Source organism: Salvelinus alpinus, chromosome 21 (assembly GCF_045679555.1).
Source record: "Salvelinus alpinus chromosome 21, SLU_Salpinus.1, whole genome shotgun sequence".
NCBI classification, from domain to species: Eukaryota; Metazoa; Chordata; class Actinopteri; order Salmoniformes; family Salmonidae; genus Salvelinus; species Salvelinus alpinus.
Genome location: NC_092106.1, coordinates 2,247,941 through 2,265,608, shown reverse-complemented (window position 1 = coordinate 2,265,608; position 17,668 = coordinate 2,247,941). Strand labels below are relative to the sequence as shown.

Genomic DNA, 17,668 nt, shown 5'->3' with positions numbered 1-17,668 from the left:
CTTTGTCATTATGGGGTATTGTCTGTAGATTGCTGAGGATTTTTTTACAATCCATTTTAGAATAAGGGTGTAATGTAACAAAAGTTGGAAAAAGTCAAAGGGTCGGAATACTTTCCGAATGCACTGTATGTTAAAGTAAAAAAAGTGATTGTAGGGTATACTGTATGTGTACTATGTTCCCTTTATGCAGTCTTGTCAGACAATGAATCTGACAATATTTGCAATGTTGTTACTCTGTATGTCAATAGGTCTATAACCAGGCTACAAAATATTGAAAGAAAATTATCCCTTACTTTGCAATTTTACATTACATTTCATTACACAAACACAATAGGTCTAACTGTTGGGCGGGGACTGTACACACTCAAACTATAGGCCTACTTTCTTGTGTAATCCTCCTGCCGTGGGCCTTGTTTACACAAGCAGCCCAATTCAGATCTTTTTTGTCCGCTAATTGGTCTTTTGACCAATCACATCAAATTTTTTGACACCAGATGTTTTTCAGGCCTGATCTAACTGGTCAAAAGTCCAATAAGTAAAAATAAAAAAAGATCAGAATTGGGTTGCTTGTCTAAACGCAGCCGTGGAAGTCCATTGAGAGAAAATACTGTACAACCTGGGAATTAAATATGTCCACCATAATCATGAGAAAGATGACGATATTGACGAAATTAGACGCTATTGCAATATAATTTTCATGTCCTTGGTGATTTTAATAAGGAATCGCGCAGCTGAGTGAGTGATATCAGTAGTCTCCTGACTGTTGAAATTAAACATTGTTTACATCTTAGATATTCATGGTTGTCAGCCAAATCAGTAGCAACTTTGGGAGTTCTTTTACCAACGATGAGTGGCCCGTCCATTATAGTACCCGTGCCAAGACCTGCATCAAAGAGCATCTCTCGCCCTCACCGGCCACCCAGACGATACAACCAAACGGCGGGCCTCATCCCTGAACAGGGTGCAGTGTCCCTGCAGCAGCACGAACTCCCCTCCGTCTCTAGTGTACTGTGTGCTTCGACTATGTTCTATCTCTGATCCTGCAGTTAGGAGCTGACCATCTAGTCTGCAACCAATGTCGGCAGAAGCTGAGCAGCTGCTCGATGTGCAGGGGCTCACTCACCCCAAACATCCGGAACCTGGCCATGGAGAAAGTGGCATCCACGGTGCAATTTCAAGGTGTGTATACAGTATGCTTCCCTCTCACCCTCAGTGAGGAGGATGAACAGAATGAATGTTCAATGCATTTGTGTTTTGCATTTGTTCTTCTGTTAGTATTTTGAGGTACAGTGGAACTGCAACAATAACAGCAATAAATGATTCCTGATAGTGATAATGGTGTGATCAACAAGTGTCGAACCCAGAGGGACATACTACAAAGCAGGATCAATGAGTCAACCAGCAAACTTGCCTAAATATTCTGAAATAATGAGCTTGAAATTGACATGGTCTAATTGACTCATCAACCATAAACACATAAGTCTAGCTTTCTTATTGAACCAGAAAATAAATAGTTATTTCTGGTTGTTTATCAAAGATGGTTGGCTAACTCATTGATCCTGCTTTGTCGTATACCCCTCGGGTCTACTGCACTCCACTAGAGCGTATTAGCCCACTGAGCTAAAGCCTGAAGGCATTAACTTGGGGAGACGAAACAAGTCTTCAGGGAAATTTAAATTGTTGCACAAGTGTGGTTCTGAACCATCCTGGTTACAATGGAATAACGTGAGCTAAGTACGTTGGCTCCCGAGTGGTGCAGCGGTCTAAGGCACTGCATCTCAGTGCTAGAGGCATCACTATAGACCCTGGATTTGATTCCAGGCTGTATCACAACCAGCTGTGATTGGGAGTCCCATAGGGCGGTGCACGATTGGCCCAGCGTCATCCGGGTTAGGGTTTGGCCGGGGTAGGCCGTCATTGTAAATAAGAATTTGTTCTTAAATGACTTGCCTAGTTAAATAAAGGTTCAATAAAAAATAAAAAAGTGAAAGGTATAAACACTGTAAACATCAGTAGACTGTCCAACTGGCCTAACCTATGCCTACTGTTCTGTGTCCTGTGCAAGATGAAAAGGAGATAGTTACAGTCTCTATGATGGCATGACAAATTAAATCCACCAAATTAGAGACCAAATTCTATCTATTCTGCTTTGCAACTGGAGTTAACGTTTGTTGTATTGTACCAGAACATTGAGTTTTGTACAACAGCTGAGAAAACTAGCACTGTAAAAAAAAAAATCATCCATTTTATTTCTTGACATAGGACCTTCTAATCAGCAGGTTTGCATGTGTGAGAGTTTTGGCTTGCGTGGTGATAAATGTGTTAATGTTGATCAACGGAGGCAAATTGGTTAATAGAACAATAAAGACTTCCAAACCACACTGCCAATAACAGCTAGTTTTCAGTTTTCCCCTCCCTACTCCCAGACATTCTTGCTTTTTTCAATTTGAATGGAAAACTGTTACAGTTTATTACAGTAAGATACTCAAGAAAGCGGAGGTAACAGAACTAAATGACTTTCGCCCCATATCACTCACTTCTGTCATCATGAAGGTATATCACCTCACACAGGAAGCGGCGCAGGTCCTAATCCAGGCACTTGTCATCTCCCGTCTGGATTACTGCAACTCGCTGTTGGCTGGGCTCCCTGCCTGTGCCATTAAACCCCTACAACTCATCCAGAACGCCGCAGCCCGTCTGGTGTTCAACCTTCCCAAGTTCTCTCACGTCACCCCGCTCCTCCGCTCTCTCCACTGGCTTCCAGTTGAAGCTCGCATCCGCTACAAGACCATGGTGCTTGCCTACGGAGCTGTGAGGGGAACGGCACCTCCGTACCTTCAGGCTCTGATCAGGCCCTACACCCAAACAAGGGCACTGCGTTCATCCACCTCTGGCCTGCTCGCCTCCCTACCTCTGAGGAAGTACAGTTCCCGCTCAGCCCAGTCAAAACTGTTCGCTGCTCTGGCACCCCAATGGTGGAACAAACTCCCTCACGACGCCAGGTCAGCGGAGTCAATCACCACCTTCCGGAGACACCTGAAACCCCACCTCTTTAAGGAATACCTAGGATAGGATAAAGTAATCCTTCTAACCCCCCCCTCCCCCTTAAAAGAGTTAGATGCACTATTGTAAAGTGGTTGTTCCACTGGATATCATAAGGTGAATGCACCAATTTGTAAGTCGCTCTGGATAAGAGCGTCTGCTAAATGACTTAAATGTAAATGTAAATCACCTCCACCTTTCCCGACACCCTAGACCAACTGCAATTAGCATACTGCTCCAATCGATCCACGGTTGGTGCAATCACCATAGAGCTACACACTGCCCTATCCCATCTGGACAAGAGGAATACCTATGTAAGAATGCCTTTTCATTGACTACGACTACAGCTTAGCCTTCAAGCTATCCATTGACTACAGCTTAGCCTTCTAGCTCATCATTAAGTTCGGGGCCCTGGGTCTGAACCCAGCCCTGTGCAACTGGGTCCTGGACTTCCAGATGGGCCACCTCCAGGTGGTGAAGGTAGGCAACAACACTTCCACTACGCTCATCCTCAACACAGGGGCCCCACAAGGGTGCGTACTCGGCCTCCTCCTGCACTCCCTGTTCACCTATGATTGCGTGGCCCCGCACGCCTCCAACTCAATCATCAAGTTTGCAGACGACACAACAGTGGTAGGCCTGATTACCAACAATGACAAGACAGCCTACAGTGAGGAGATGAGGGCCCTGGCAGAGTGGTGCCAGGAAAATAACCTCTCCCTCAACAAAACAAAGGAGCAGATCGTGGACTTCAAGAGGGAGCACGCCCCCATCCACATCGACAGGGCCACAGTGGAGAAGGTGAAAAGCATCAACTTCCTTTGTGTACACATCACTGACAATCTGAAATGGTCCAACCACACAGACAGTGTGATGAAGAAGGTGCAACACCGCCTCTTCAACCTCAGGAGGCTGAAGAAATTCGGCTTGGGCCCTAAGACCCTCACAAACTTTTACAGATGCACCATTGAGAGCCTCCTATCAGGCTGAATCACCGCCTGGTACGGCAACTGCACCGTCCGCAACCACAGGGTACTCCAGAGGGTGGTGTGGTCTGCCCAACGCATCAACGGGGGCACACTGCCTGCCTTCCAGGACACTTACAGCATCCAATGTCAAAGCAAGGCCAAAAAGATCATCAAGGACATCAACCACCCGAGCCACGGCCTGTTCAACCGCTGCTATCCAGAAGGCATGGTCAGTACAGGTGCTTTAAAGCTGGGACCGAGAGACTGAAAAACAAGGCCATCAGACTGTTAAATAGCCATCACCAGCCGGCTACCCCCCGGTTAGTCATCCCTGCACCTTAGAGGCTGCTGCCCTATGTAGACATGTTACAGACTGCTTTACTAATTTCATATGTATATACTGTATTCTATTCTACTGTATTTTAGTCAATGCCACTATGACATTGCTCGTCCTAATATTTACAGTTGAAGTCGGAAGTTTACAGACACTTAGGTTGAAGTCATTAAAACTAGTTTTTCAACCACTTCACAAACTATAGTTTTGGCAAGTCGGTTAGGACATCTACTTTGTGCATGACACAAGTCATGTTTCCAATAATTGTTTACAGACAGATTATTTCACTTATAATTCACTGTGTCACAATTCCAGTGGGTCAAAAGTTTACAGACACTAAGTTGACTGTGCCTTTAAACAGCTTGGTAAATTCCATAAAATGATGCCATGGCTTTAGAAGCTTCTGATTTACTTTGGAAGTGTGCTTGGGTTCATTGTCCATTTGGAAGACCCATTTGCGACCAAGCTTTAACTACCTGACAAATGTCTATAGATATTGCTTCAATATATCCACATCATTTTCATTCCTCATGATGCCATCTATTTTGTGAAGTGCCAGTCCCTCCTGCAGTGCCAGTCCCTCATACACCATTAAGTTCATTAATGGTGTATGAAATCAATACACCCAGTCACGACAAGGATACAGGCATCCTTCCTAACTCAGTTGCCAGAGAGGAAGGAAACCACTCAGGGATTTCACCAGGAGACCAACAGTTAGAGCAGTGGTCACCAACCCAAGGCATTCCCAGTCGATTACCAAACATTTCTGTTGAAAATCCAGGCTTGCGCTCCTTTTTTTCGAGTTGTGCTGTTGGTAGGTGCACTTTCTTTATTATTGAATATTAAAACATACAATCTACTTGTAGTGAAGCCGCTCAACATTTACATTACATTCAGTCATCTAACAAACTCCCATCCAGAGCAACCCACAGAAGCAACCAGGGTCAACGCCCTGCTCAAGGGCACGTCGACAGATCTCCCACAAGGTCAAAAACGGGAACCCGAACTAGTGAACTATCAGCCACCGGCCCAAGCTCCCAACTACCAGGCCACCAGCCCTCCAAGATCACCCTACAGTTCCCCGGGAGCTGCCCGTCAACCATCCAAGACTCCCCCAACAGTCCACCCCCCAAAGAAAACATAATAAAATAATTCCATTCCCCACCCCCCAGCCCATCTCCAAATTCACCAACAACCAACAAAATGAACAAAATAGAAAAGACAAAGACAAAGGAAAACAGACAACAACAATGCAAATAACAAAAGACATCAAGAACAACAAAAATCATGGTAGGTGCACTTGATTCAGAAGCCCTGTGCGCCATGTAGGCATTTTGGACTATTTCATTACTCTGAAAAGACTAAATGAATTCTAGCCAACGGACCAGGAGATCTGTGGCTAAATCAAGTGTATCTACTGCTGGACAATCAGATAGCTCAAATCACTGTGCTTACAGATTTTACAGACCCCGGCCACAGCAAAGTTTGATACTAGCCTACGTGAGATTTCATAACTTTTAAAACCATGACCAGAGACAGACTGTCAAAGAATACAGCAAAGAGCTGCTGTTTTTATGAGTGAGTTCATGTTTAATTTTTTATTCAGCACTGTCAAAAGTTTTTATTCAACGCTATTACAAAACATAAAACACACTTCTCACTACTTCCTCTCATGCTGCAGCTGCAGTGAATGAGTAGGCAAGTGTATCGACAGCCCTGCGTTTTTATTATTATTAGCAGCTCGTCATGTCTACTTTAATATCAAGGAATATTTCACTTTCTCTGGTCATAGGAAAAGACATGAATTTGTGCATGAGGCCGATGCAGATGCGACTTGAGTTTCACCATCAGGTGGAAGACGGTGTCTACTCTCTCTGGCCAGTCTTACCGGAAGCCAGCTGCACCAACGTGTCAGAGGAAACACTGTTCAACTGACGACCAGAGTCAGCCTACAGGCACCCGGCCCATCCATAAGGAGTCGCTAGAGCCAAGTGAAGTCTGCCCGGCCAAACTCTCCCCTAACCCGGACGACGCTGGGCCAATTGTGCGCCGTCCTATGGAACTGTCTGTCACAGTTCGATCCCGGTTGTGACACAGCCTGGGATCGAACCTGGGTGTGTAGTGACGCCTCAAGCACTGCAATGCAGTGCCTTAGACTGCTGCGCCACTCGGGAGGCTTAATTCATGTTTTATTTTATCTGAGTGGTAGATCTAGGCTTGCTTTTTGACTACGAAAGTGATCTTCAAATCAAAATCAAATCCAGCTTTATTTATACAGCACGGACATTTCAGACATGGAATACAACACAATGTGCTTCACAGGAAAATAAAAACTATGAAAATAAAAACTGAAAGATTTACTCCATAACAAACAAGAGGATAAAAAACTACAGAATAACATTAACAACTGAACAACTTTTACAATTACATTTTTTATCCGGACAGATAAAATGCTCCAAACAGCCTATCCAACTGCTCGGAGGCATCCGCATGGTCCTGAAGCACACAATTGCCCTGTTTTGTATCACATTCCTAGGGGGGGACAAAAATGCAATTTCACATCCCCAGTGAAAGTTGAGCCCCTGTTCAAATTATTTCAAATTTAGAAATTTTAGACCTTAAAACTAGTGTAATACTGCAGCATTCTGTATGTTTTGCAGTTGACCAATGGCTTTCTTGGGTAGACCAGACAGGAGAGCATTACAGTAGTCAAGCCTGCTTGTAATAAAAACATGGATGAGTCTCTCTGTATCAGCCTGAGAGAGAAACGGCCGCTCCTCAGGTGGTAAAAGCTATTTTGGTCACATTCCTAATGTGTGAATCGAAATTGAGTTCAGAATCTAAAATACCACCTTGGTTTTTTACCCGGTGTTTTATCTTTATTGCCCGTAAATTAAAATCTCTCTCTGTGCTTTGCTCTAACAATAAGTACCTCAGTCTTGTCTTGGTTTAGCTGGGGGAAGTTGTGAGCCATCCAAGTATTTAAATCTCTAATAATTTATCCGTGGAGCTAAAATGGTGACACAGAAATGTAAAGTTGTGTATCGTCTGCGTAGCAGTGAAAATCAATGTGGTGCTTTATGATAACGCTGCCTAGAGGGAACATATATAAACTGAACAGTACTGGACCCAAAATCAAACCTTGTGAAATGCCACGCGATATGTATTTCCTCTGAGTTATGTTCACAAAGAGTGACAAACTCTTGACTGGTTAAATAGGCCCTAAACCAATTTAGAACTGGACCGGAGGCCAACCCACCTCTTCAGTCTGTCTAGAAGGACATCATGGTCAACAGTGTCGAATGCAACACTTAAATCCAAGAGTACAAGGACAGAGAGCTCATCATTTACCACTTTAACGAAGGCTGTCTCTGTGCTGTGGTGGGCCCAAAAACCAGACTGGAATTTTTCCAACATACAGTTGGAACATAAAAAATTATTTAGCTGTTTGAAAACTAATTTATACAGAAATTTGCTTAAGAATGTAAGGTTGGAGATTGGCCAAAAAAAGCTAAGAGCTAAATAATCTATATTGAACAAAAATATAAACGCAACATGTAAAGAGCTGAAATAAAAAATCCCAGAAATGTTACATACGCACAAAAAGTTCTCAGATTTTGGCCAGAAATGTGTTTACATCCCTCTTAGCGGGCATTTCTCCATTGTCAAGATAATCTCCAGTTTTGCCAAAGCGTGCAGTTGGCATTCTGACTGCAGGAATGTCCACCAGAGCTGAATTTAATGTTCATTTCTCTACCATAAGCCACCTCCAACACTGTTTAAAAGAATTTTGAATTACTTCCAACCTGGCCTCAAAACCGCAGACCATGTGTAACCACGCCTGCACAGGACTTCCATCTGGCTTCTTCACCTGCGGGATCATCTGAGAAGAGCCTCCCGGACAGCTGATGAAACTGAGGAATATTTCTGTCTGTAATAAAGCCCTCTTGTGGGGGAAAACTTATTCTGATTGGCTGGGCCTATCTCCTAAGTGGGTGGACCTATGCCCTCCCAGAACCACCCGTGGCTGTGCCCCTGCCCAGTCATGTGAAATTCATAGAATATGGCCTAATACATTTATTTAAATTGACTGATGTCCTTGTATGAATTGTAACTCAGTAAAATCGTTGAAATTACTTTTCTTCAGAAAAGGTTGGCGTTAAGAGTTTAATGGCTGATAGCAGAAAACTGAGGATGGATCAACAACGTTGTAGTTACTCCACAAAACTAACAAATTATGTAAATTATGCTATGTTTGGGGCAAATCCAACATATCATTGAATACCACTTCATATTTTCAAGCATGGTGGTGGCTGCATCATGTTATGGGTATGCTTGTCATCGACAAGGACTAGGGAGTGTTTTAGGATAAAATAAAATGGAATAGAGCTAAACACAGGCTAAATCCTAGAGGAAAACCTTATTTAGTGTACCTTCCATCAGACACTAGGAGACAAATTCACCTTTCAGCAGGACAATAACCTAAAACAAGGCAATAGACACTGGAGTTGTTTGGAATGTTCCATGTTGCGACATGGAATGTTCCAGTGGCAGTTATAGTTTTGACTTAAAATCGTCTTGAAAATTTATGGCAAGACTTGAAAGTGGCTGTCTAGCAATGATCAACAACCAAATTAACAGAGCTCGAAGAATTTTGTACAATCCAGCTGTGCAAAGCTGTTAGACTTAACCAGAAATACTCACAGCTGTAAACGCTGCCAAAGGTTATTCTAACATGTATTGACTCAGGTGTGAATACTTGTGTAAATTTGATATTTCATTTTCAATAAATGTCCAAAACATATTTTCACTTAGTCATTATTGGGTATTGTTTATAGATGGGTGAGAAAAATCTATTTAATCAATTTCGAATACAAGCCAACAGCAAAATACGATGTACTGTTCTAACGTGGATGTTTGGTCATATCTATTTGGTGTCATGTACAGTAAATATACATGCTTTTTCACACCGTTGACCATTCTCCAAGAAGCCGACAGTTTTATGTGGGGCAGTCCAAGGTCGTGTTCATTAAGCACCAAAAAGAAAACCGAACTGAAACTGGGACTACCTGGAGTGTTCATTAAGAAACACTCATTTATGTTTTGTTTTCCACCACAAAATGTTTTCAATTGCATTTCCTAATGCAAGTGCTTTCCTTTTCTTCTGTGGTGGCAACTCTCTGTCAGGTATTTCTGAACACAAATCGGCACTCAAACAATGGTTACACAAAAGTGAATTGTCTTCAAATATATTTTCAACAATTGTCACATTACAATCCACACACTTCAAAGTAAATATTTTTCCAAGGAAACGCCCCCCCCCACTCAAGCCAAGCCATGACCGTTGGCAGTATTATCGACTTTTCATCTTTGATAAAAACCAAGCTACTTTACCAAAATCATACACTCTTATTCACAAACTCCTACTGTACCGCTGCTAATTGTTGTACAATAATAGTAGCCTCCCCACTGGACTGGAGAGCAACGCACCAGGGGTGTATTCATTAGTGGACACTAGCTAAATGTTTTGCAACGAAAACAAGTTTCTTATTGGACAAATTCCGCCCCGTTTGCTTCCTAGTGAATACACCCCTGCTGTCTGTAACCGTCCCACCTGTTCAGTGGCTGAAATTACAAATGAACCCTAGACTCTACACCCTTGGCACTCCTGTCGTGTTGAATGAATATGAAAGATATAAGCATTATGACAACTTCCGGCTAGGTGAAATATATCGCCATATATAGTGTCCCACTGTGGTGCTGCCTACAACATTCCACTACACTGTAGTGACGTGTAGCCTCTGGCTAGATGAGAGATGTCGCCATTTCCCCCCCTTCTAGTTTGCCATATTGTTTCCACCTATAGTCTCCCAACTGTGATCCTACACCATTCCACTCCACTGTAGTGACGTGTACACCACCTCCTCCCTGTCATCTTCCTGGCTTTCCCCTGACGAACACAGGAGGACAGTCTTCTTCACATTGGACCCTAGCCTGGCAATGGCCAGAACGTCACACAGGGGCATCGACTCGTCCATGGAGATGCACACGACAATGAAATAGGCGTGGAAACGGAGGGGGTCACCTGAGAGAAAGGGGATACAGAAGAGAGGAACAGAAAAAGACTGACACGACCATAGGTTCTGTTTTGTAGAGAATGATAGGCTACCCAAGTCGGCAAGATCGGACCAAAAAAAAGCCACTTTGAAACTACTGGAATCATGCACTCAGCTGAGCTCAATCAAATTTAACCATAGATCAATGTGATTGAAGTGCGGAGCTCACCTGGGTACACCAGGTAGTCTCCCCCAAACTTCCCGGCCGAGGTGAGGTAAAAGCCCTGGCGTCTCAGGTCCCTGAACACTCGGAACCGGGTCTCGGACCTCTCGTCCCGTGGTGTGGGCCAGTCTGCGGCCAGGAAACGGCGCACCTCGGGACAGTGAGACAGTCCTGCTCGGGCTGTGCACAGTTGCACCGCCATGGCCGTGCGAGGGAATGAGAAGCCGTGCTCCAGAGCGTCGAGGCGGTCTCTCACCGCACCGTCTGAATCCTCCTGGCTTCCAGAATCCTCTAAGAGAAAACATAGTGCCATCAGAGCCAGGACACTTGATGCACTGGTCTCGCACAAATGCCTGTATGTGAGTGATGATGTCCCCTCACCGTTATGTTTCTCAGTCATTACTCTCAGTAATGTTGTCTTCCTGTCCGCCAAGGCCATGGCACCCTGTTCCTGAAAGCTGTTCTCCAGTCCTGCATGGTACTGCTCCACTTGCTCTGGATTCACCTCGGGATCCTCATTCTGTAAGGATCAATTAACCAAACTGAGCGTGAAGGGCTTGAGGGGGAAATGCCGGATTAGGGCTTGAACCCACAACCCAGTTATATGGTAAGACACTACCCCCTGTGCCATAAATGTCTTTGGCAGAGGCTATACTATGCTCACTAAGTGGCTAGATCTGTCTTTTACAATCCCAACCACCAATTGCTTTATTTATACAGTACAAATCGTAATGTCAAAGTATTTGCAGCCAATTAGTTATTATAGCATCACCACTACACTTGAAAGTACTGAACAAGTGAAAAAAAGTGTTTACTGTCGAGTCAGGAATAACTGCAGCTCTCCCCATGTCCGCCAGCAGTCGTCCCTCCTCCGGCAGCAGCTCGAGGGGTCTCCCCAGCCGGGTGTTCTGCCTAGGTTGTCGGGCCAGAGACCCCACCAGGGTCCCTATGATGCCCAGTTCACGGGCCGATTTCAACTCGTCCGCACGCCACACCAGAGGCGTGGGCCCACAGAAATGTATTCCGATGACATGGCGGCTGTTCGCCATGCTTTCTTTACTCGCGTCCTCTCTGGACACAGTTTTCGTTATCTTTTGCTCCGGCGAATCCATCTGAATGTAGCATACCCAAACATATGATACTTTTGAGGTCGATTTTGAATTAAATGTTCACGCACTTAACTGTCGCATACACCGGGGTGGTGTCCACATGAGTTATCATGATGCGTATTGGCTGAAAAGCACAATAATTTAATGATTCCTTGGGTTTAAGAAGCTATTTGCAACAGTAATATCGAGAGAAACGACAAGACAATCTCTTAAATATTGAGCGTACCTTACGTGCAATTCTAGTGCGGGTGAGTTCTGGGACTTCCTTGTTGTGTGGGAACAACTTCTTATTCGATGAGGTTTAACGGCGGATGGCATCCAATATGTTGCATTACCGCCACCTACTAGACTGGAGTACAACTCTCTTATACTTTGCTTGTAAAATAAATAAATACCCTACCATCTAACACTACACTCACATTTTTTTATTCACCAAATAAATACTCCACTATTTAAATCTATTTAGACCTACCTCATGCCAACAACCTGATAGGAGAGGATATCACCACTTAACACACCATGTAACTCTTCTGGTGTCAAGTCTCATACACCCAAATACCTCTCTGCAGCTGCCACCACAACCTCAATTTTCTGCAACTTACATTCCATCCCTGCAGTACAATTGATAACCATTGCTATAAATGCTAAAAATCCAATCTTACTGAAACATATATCACTTGTTGGCCTATCCCTCTGTACTGGTACAGATCTACTAGTCACACACTCCTCTCAGGATCCCTCCACCTTGACCCATCTTCCTCTACTTTCTTCACTCAAAATAACAGACAATGTCTCTTCTGTTTCACCACTCTTGCCACCCTGTCTGCGTCACACAATAAACAACGAGCACAACAAACACCAGGAATCTTCCCCTTCAGTTGGTCAACTTTAACATTTACTGCTACCCCTGTAATCACTCCTTTCAATGGCGCCCTTTGAGAGCGAAACAATTCTCATTTCTTGCCCCCATTTGTTTAACGCAGAGCACCTTCTCCCTCTGATCAACAGAAACACAAACTATCACAAGACCTCTTCTGGTTACAATACCCAAATCTGTTTTCACCCACCCTGAAACCACAAATGGATCAGCCAAAAGGCAAGGGTCCCACTTTTTCCCAAAACTTCACTCCTACTGTCAGACTCATCTTTATCCTGACCCTCGGTGCAAGCCTCGGGCTCCGAGAACTTCACCACACCTACCACCTCTGATACTTCGACCTCATTCACTTCCATTCCTCCTCCTGTCTTCAGCTCCCTCTGCTTACACTTTCTACCATTCTTCTGCCATTTTTAACCAACCATCTTCTTCTCTCCCTCTCTTAGACCCCTCCTCTGCCTCTCTTTTTCCCGTCCATTCCTCCTCCGTATTCCAAGTACACGACTCCTTATGATAATACTGCACTTCTCCTGACATATATCTTATTCTTGCTTTCTCAAGGGACGCCATTTAACCGGCTGTCACAATCTCTGTACAATCAGCACGAACCCCGCAGGATCACCTCCTAGAACACTTACTAGCATTCACCACAACAACGTTTATTATATGCAACTAGAATTTACTTAAGATTAAGACTTGGGCAAAGCCTTTTGTGTGGGAACAACCTTCTTCTATTATATGATTGCGGTCCGCAAACAAACGTTAAAGGTGCATGCCGCTACCTACCGTGCTGGAGTGTGTGGTCAATCACGGTTTACAATATTAAATCCTCCTACCTAACTCAGTACTACTGGGAAAATAAAAAACAGCCCTATTAACTTTTAATAGACGCCATCCCTCAAATCCCTTCCTAACCCCCCAACCTCAATGACCCATCTCTTCTGCCACACTATCAAAATGGCTCTGATCTTACATTTGCCCTCACCTTTACCCAGTGGAACATTAATATAATTTATATATCTCGTTTTAAATGGTCTACAATTTCATTCCCTTCCACACCCGAATGGGCTGGGACCCAGCAGAATCTCACTACTACACCCAGTCTCTCAATTCTCCATAATAACATTAATACCTCCAATAGTATGTCACTCCTATTAGATTTGCCAAATGATAAACTATTCAATACAGACAGGGAATCTGAGCCTACTATAATTCTGACAGGTTGTACATCCTCCACCCACTAGAGGGCAACTACTATCGAAAACAGTTCAACTGTATACTGACAGAGTACACTGACAGTTCATCTGTTAGTCTTCTACATATCTGCACATCAAATTCAGGAACGTCAACGCCTGCTCCTGTGCACCAACTATCTGGGTCTTTGGATCCATCTGTGAACAGCGGAAAAAGGCATAAAAACTTCTACCATTGTAATTATCAACCAGTTTCCCTTTATCCCTGACTTCTGAGCAATCTTTCCTTTTCTCTGCCAAGGTCAGATCAACAACAGGATCTGGGTGTAACCATGGAGGAACATCCCCTATCACTACAGAAGGGTTAACCTCCAACTCCCTCAAACCACTCTCATCAGCAAGCTTTCCAACTGTCCAACCAAAACCACTGCCATGTCTACTAGTATATTCCCAACAGTCATCTAGAACAGTAGCAGTGGGATGGTCAACCTCACTGCCTTTCAGCCTAACCTAATAAGGTAATGACAATGTTTTACGTCGTATATGCAAAGGCATCTCACCTGCCTCCACTAGTAAGGCACATACAGATGTTGATTTAAATGCACCAATACATATCCTTAAAGCTATATACTGGATTCTGTCCAGCCTCTGAAGCCATGTCTTCGCCGCCATTCTATAAACTATACACCCGTAATCAATTGCCGTCCTGATCAGAGCTCTATAAATATCCATCAACAATTGTCTGTCAGCACCCCATTCATAACCTGAGACCGAGCGCATAAGATTCACCACCTTCTTTACACTTTGTTTCAACTTTTATGACATGATCTTTCCATGTATATCCCTCATTGAACCATAGACCCAAATATTTGTACTCAGAAACCCTCCCCATAAGCTGTCCATAGAGAAACAACTGTATATTATCAGCAACTTCCAATTTTCGAAATACTTTTTTCACTGACAATTTAAAACCCTAGTCAATCGACCATCTTTCAACATCCACTATAGCTTGTTGAATAGATTTGATCAGATGACAGACATTCCTTCCCCTCTTCCAAATAGCTCCATCATCAGCATATAGGGAAGCCCCAATACCCCTACCTACATTCAAAAACACATTGTTAATCATAATGTTGAACACAATAGGACTGATAGCACTGCCTTGACGAATGGCATTGTCAACTCCATAGGCATCAGATACAATTTTGCCTATTTTAACTCAAAAAGAGTGATTAAATAAGGCCAAAACCCAGTTATATAATCTCCCACCAATACCAAGTCTTTCCATTTTAATCAGTAGGCCTTCTCTCCATAGAGTTGTATGCCTTTTCAATATAAAAAAAACAGCCATTACATCTTTCATGACCAGGGTTTTTTCAACTTCATTGCTCACCTTTAATTATGCATCCAAAGTAGATCTACCTTTATGGAATCCACTTTGACATTGACTCAATAAACCTTTATGTTCCAGGAAATATGACAATCTGTTGACTATCATCTTTTCCACCAGTTTCCACAAGTTAGAGGTCAGTGCTATTGGTCTATAACTATCAGCACATGAAGGGTCCTTACCAGGCTTTACAAAAGGTAATATGAAATCTAATTTTATTTGTCACATGCGCCGAATACAACAGGTGTAGACCCTTACAGTGAAATGCTTACTTACAAGCATTTAGCCAACAATGCAGATTTTTTTTGTTTTTAAGTGAAATGTAAAAAAAAATATGAAAATAGAAAAATATCAAATAATTAAAGAGCAACAATAAAATAACAGTAACGAGGCTATATACAGGGGGTACCGGTACAGAGTCAGTGAGCGGGGGCACAGGTTAGTCGAGGTAATTGAGGTAATATGTACATGTAGGTAGAGGTAGAGGTAAAGTGACTATGCATAGACAATAAACAAAGAGTAGCAACAGCAAATGTGTGTGTGTGGGGGGGTTCAATGTAAATAGTCCAGGTAGCCATTTGGTTAGCGGTTTAGGAGTCTTATGGCTTGGGGGTAGAAGCTGTTAAGAAGCCTTTTGGACCTAGACTTGGCGCTCCGGTACCGCTTGCTGCCATGCGGTAGCAGGGAGAACAGTCTATGACTTGCGTGGCTGGAGTCTCTGACAATTTTTAGGGCCTTCCTCTGACACCGCCTGGTATAGAGGTCATGGATGGCAGGAAGCTTGGCCCCAGTGATGTACTGGGCCGTACTCACTACCCTCTGTAGTGCCTTGCGGTCGGAGGCCGAGCAGTTGCCATACCAGGCGGTGATGCAACCAGTCAGGATGCTGTCGATGGTGCAGCTGTAGAACTTTTTGAGGATCTGAGGACCTATGCCAAATCTCCTGAGGGATTCTTCAAGACTCTCTTGGTGTGTTTGGACCATGATAGTTCGTTGGTGATGTGGACACCAAGGAACTTGAAGCTCTCAACCTGCTCCACTACAGCCCCGTCGATGAGAATGGGGGCGTGCTCGGCCCTCCTTTTCCTGTAGTCCACGTTCATTTATTTTGTCTTGATCACGTTGAGGGAGAGGTTGTTATCCTGGCACCACACTGCCAGGTCTCTGACCTCCTCCCTATAGGCTGTCTCCTCGTTGTCGGTGATCAGGCCTTATTGCACATTTCCAAACAGAAGGTATAACCCCCTCACTCCAAATCGTATTAAATAATCCCAGGAGAACATGTATGACCTCATCAGGTTGATGCTTACACATTACATAGCACAACTGATCATGACCTGGTGCTGTATATCCACAGGCTATTAAGGCTGAACGCATCTCATGTATGGTAAAAACAGCATCCAAAGAAGAGTCAACAGTATCCCTTTTCTTATACACATTAACATGAGAATTTAAAATCTCACACCTGCATTGCTTATATACTTCATCCAAAGTAACCCCACTATGTACCCTAACAAATGTCTTCCCCAACAAGTCAGCTTTTTCTTTATCAGTTACAGTCATTTTTTGACCCACAATTAAAACTGGAATTCGAGTGGACTTGCTTCTTCCAGTCATTTTCTTGAACATAGACCATACACCCCCCAGCTCTGTACCCCTGCCTATTGTAGAGCAGAACTGTCTCCATGCATTTCACTTGAAAGACTTAATGACCCTACGTACTAATGCTCTCATCCTTTGGAAATCAAGTAGATTCTCAGGAGTCATAGTCCCTATGCAACGTCCTGTAAACACAATTTAATATTCTCGAATAGATGCAGTGCACTCTTCAGTCCACCAAGGAACCACCTTCCTTTTCTCACTTACTGGCAAATATACATTCACAGCACTCAAAATCAGAGAGGTCACAGAGGCAGCACATACATCGACCAGCCTCTCTAAAGACAACTGTCCAACAGACTTTAAGCAATGATCACTAAACTTTTCCCAGTCTGCTTTTTGAAATCCCCATCTTCTGAATGGTACTCTATCTAGAATAGTAACATTAATGTTCATGGTACATGAAATCAGGAAATGATCACTTCCAACAAGTAGAATCATTCATTACATTCACACATAGATCCAGTAGAGTTAGAAGCCATGGTGAGATCCAGGCAGGATGTAACCCCTCTAACATCAACTCTTGTACCACATCCATCATTAAGGCATACTAATGCTCGTTTCCATCAAATCTTCCACAATAGTACCATTAGCATCTGTATGTGTGCTTCCCCATAAACTTACGTGTATTGAAGTTTCCGCACCGTATCTCTCATCAAACATCACTACAGATAGTTGACAAGGGTTGTAAAAATGTTGTTACTTAATATTACTACCTGCACTGTAAAATTCCACCATCACACATTCATATCCAGATGGGACAGGTATATTACGATATACAAGATCTTCCCTTATGAAGGTAGCACAACCACCACTC

At 43.5% G+C, this 17,668-nt stretch overlaps 1 protein-coding gene across 1 annotated transcript; it reads right to left on the bottom strand.

The window, feature by feature from the left end:
- Positions 1-9,148: 9,148 nt before the first annotated feature.
- On the bottom strand, positions 9,149-12,071 carry tsen34 (TSEN34 tRNA splicing endonuclease subunit). Its single transcript, XM_071356456.1, has 4 exons — positions 11,439-12,071; positions 11,005-11,143; positions 10,630-10,914; positions 9,149-10,429 (listed from the first exon to the last, which is right to left on the bottom strand). The coding sequence occupies exons 1-4, from the start codon at positions 11,733-11,735 to the stop codon at positions 10,227-10,229; spliced, it is 924 nt and encodes a 307-aa protein (XP_071212557.1). The 5' UTR covers positions 11,736-12,071; the 3' UTR covers positions 9,149-10,226.
- Positions 12,072-17,668: the final 5,597 nt, after the last annotated feature.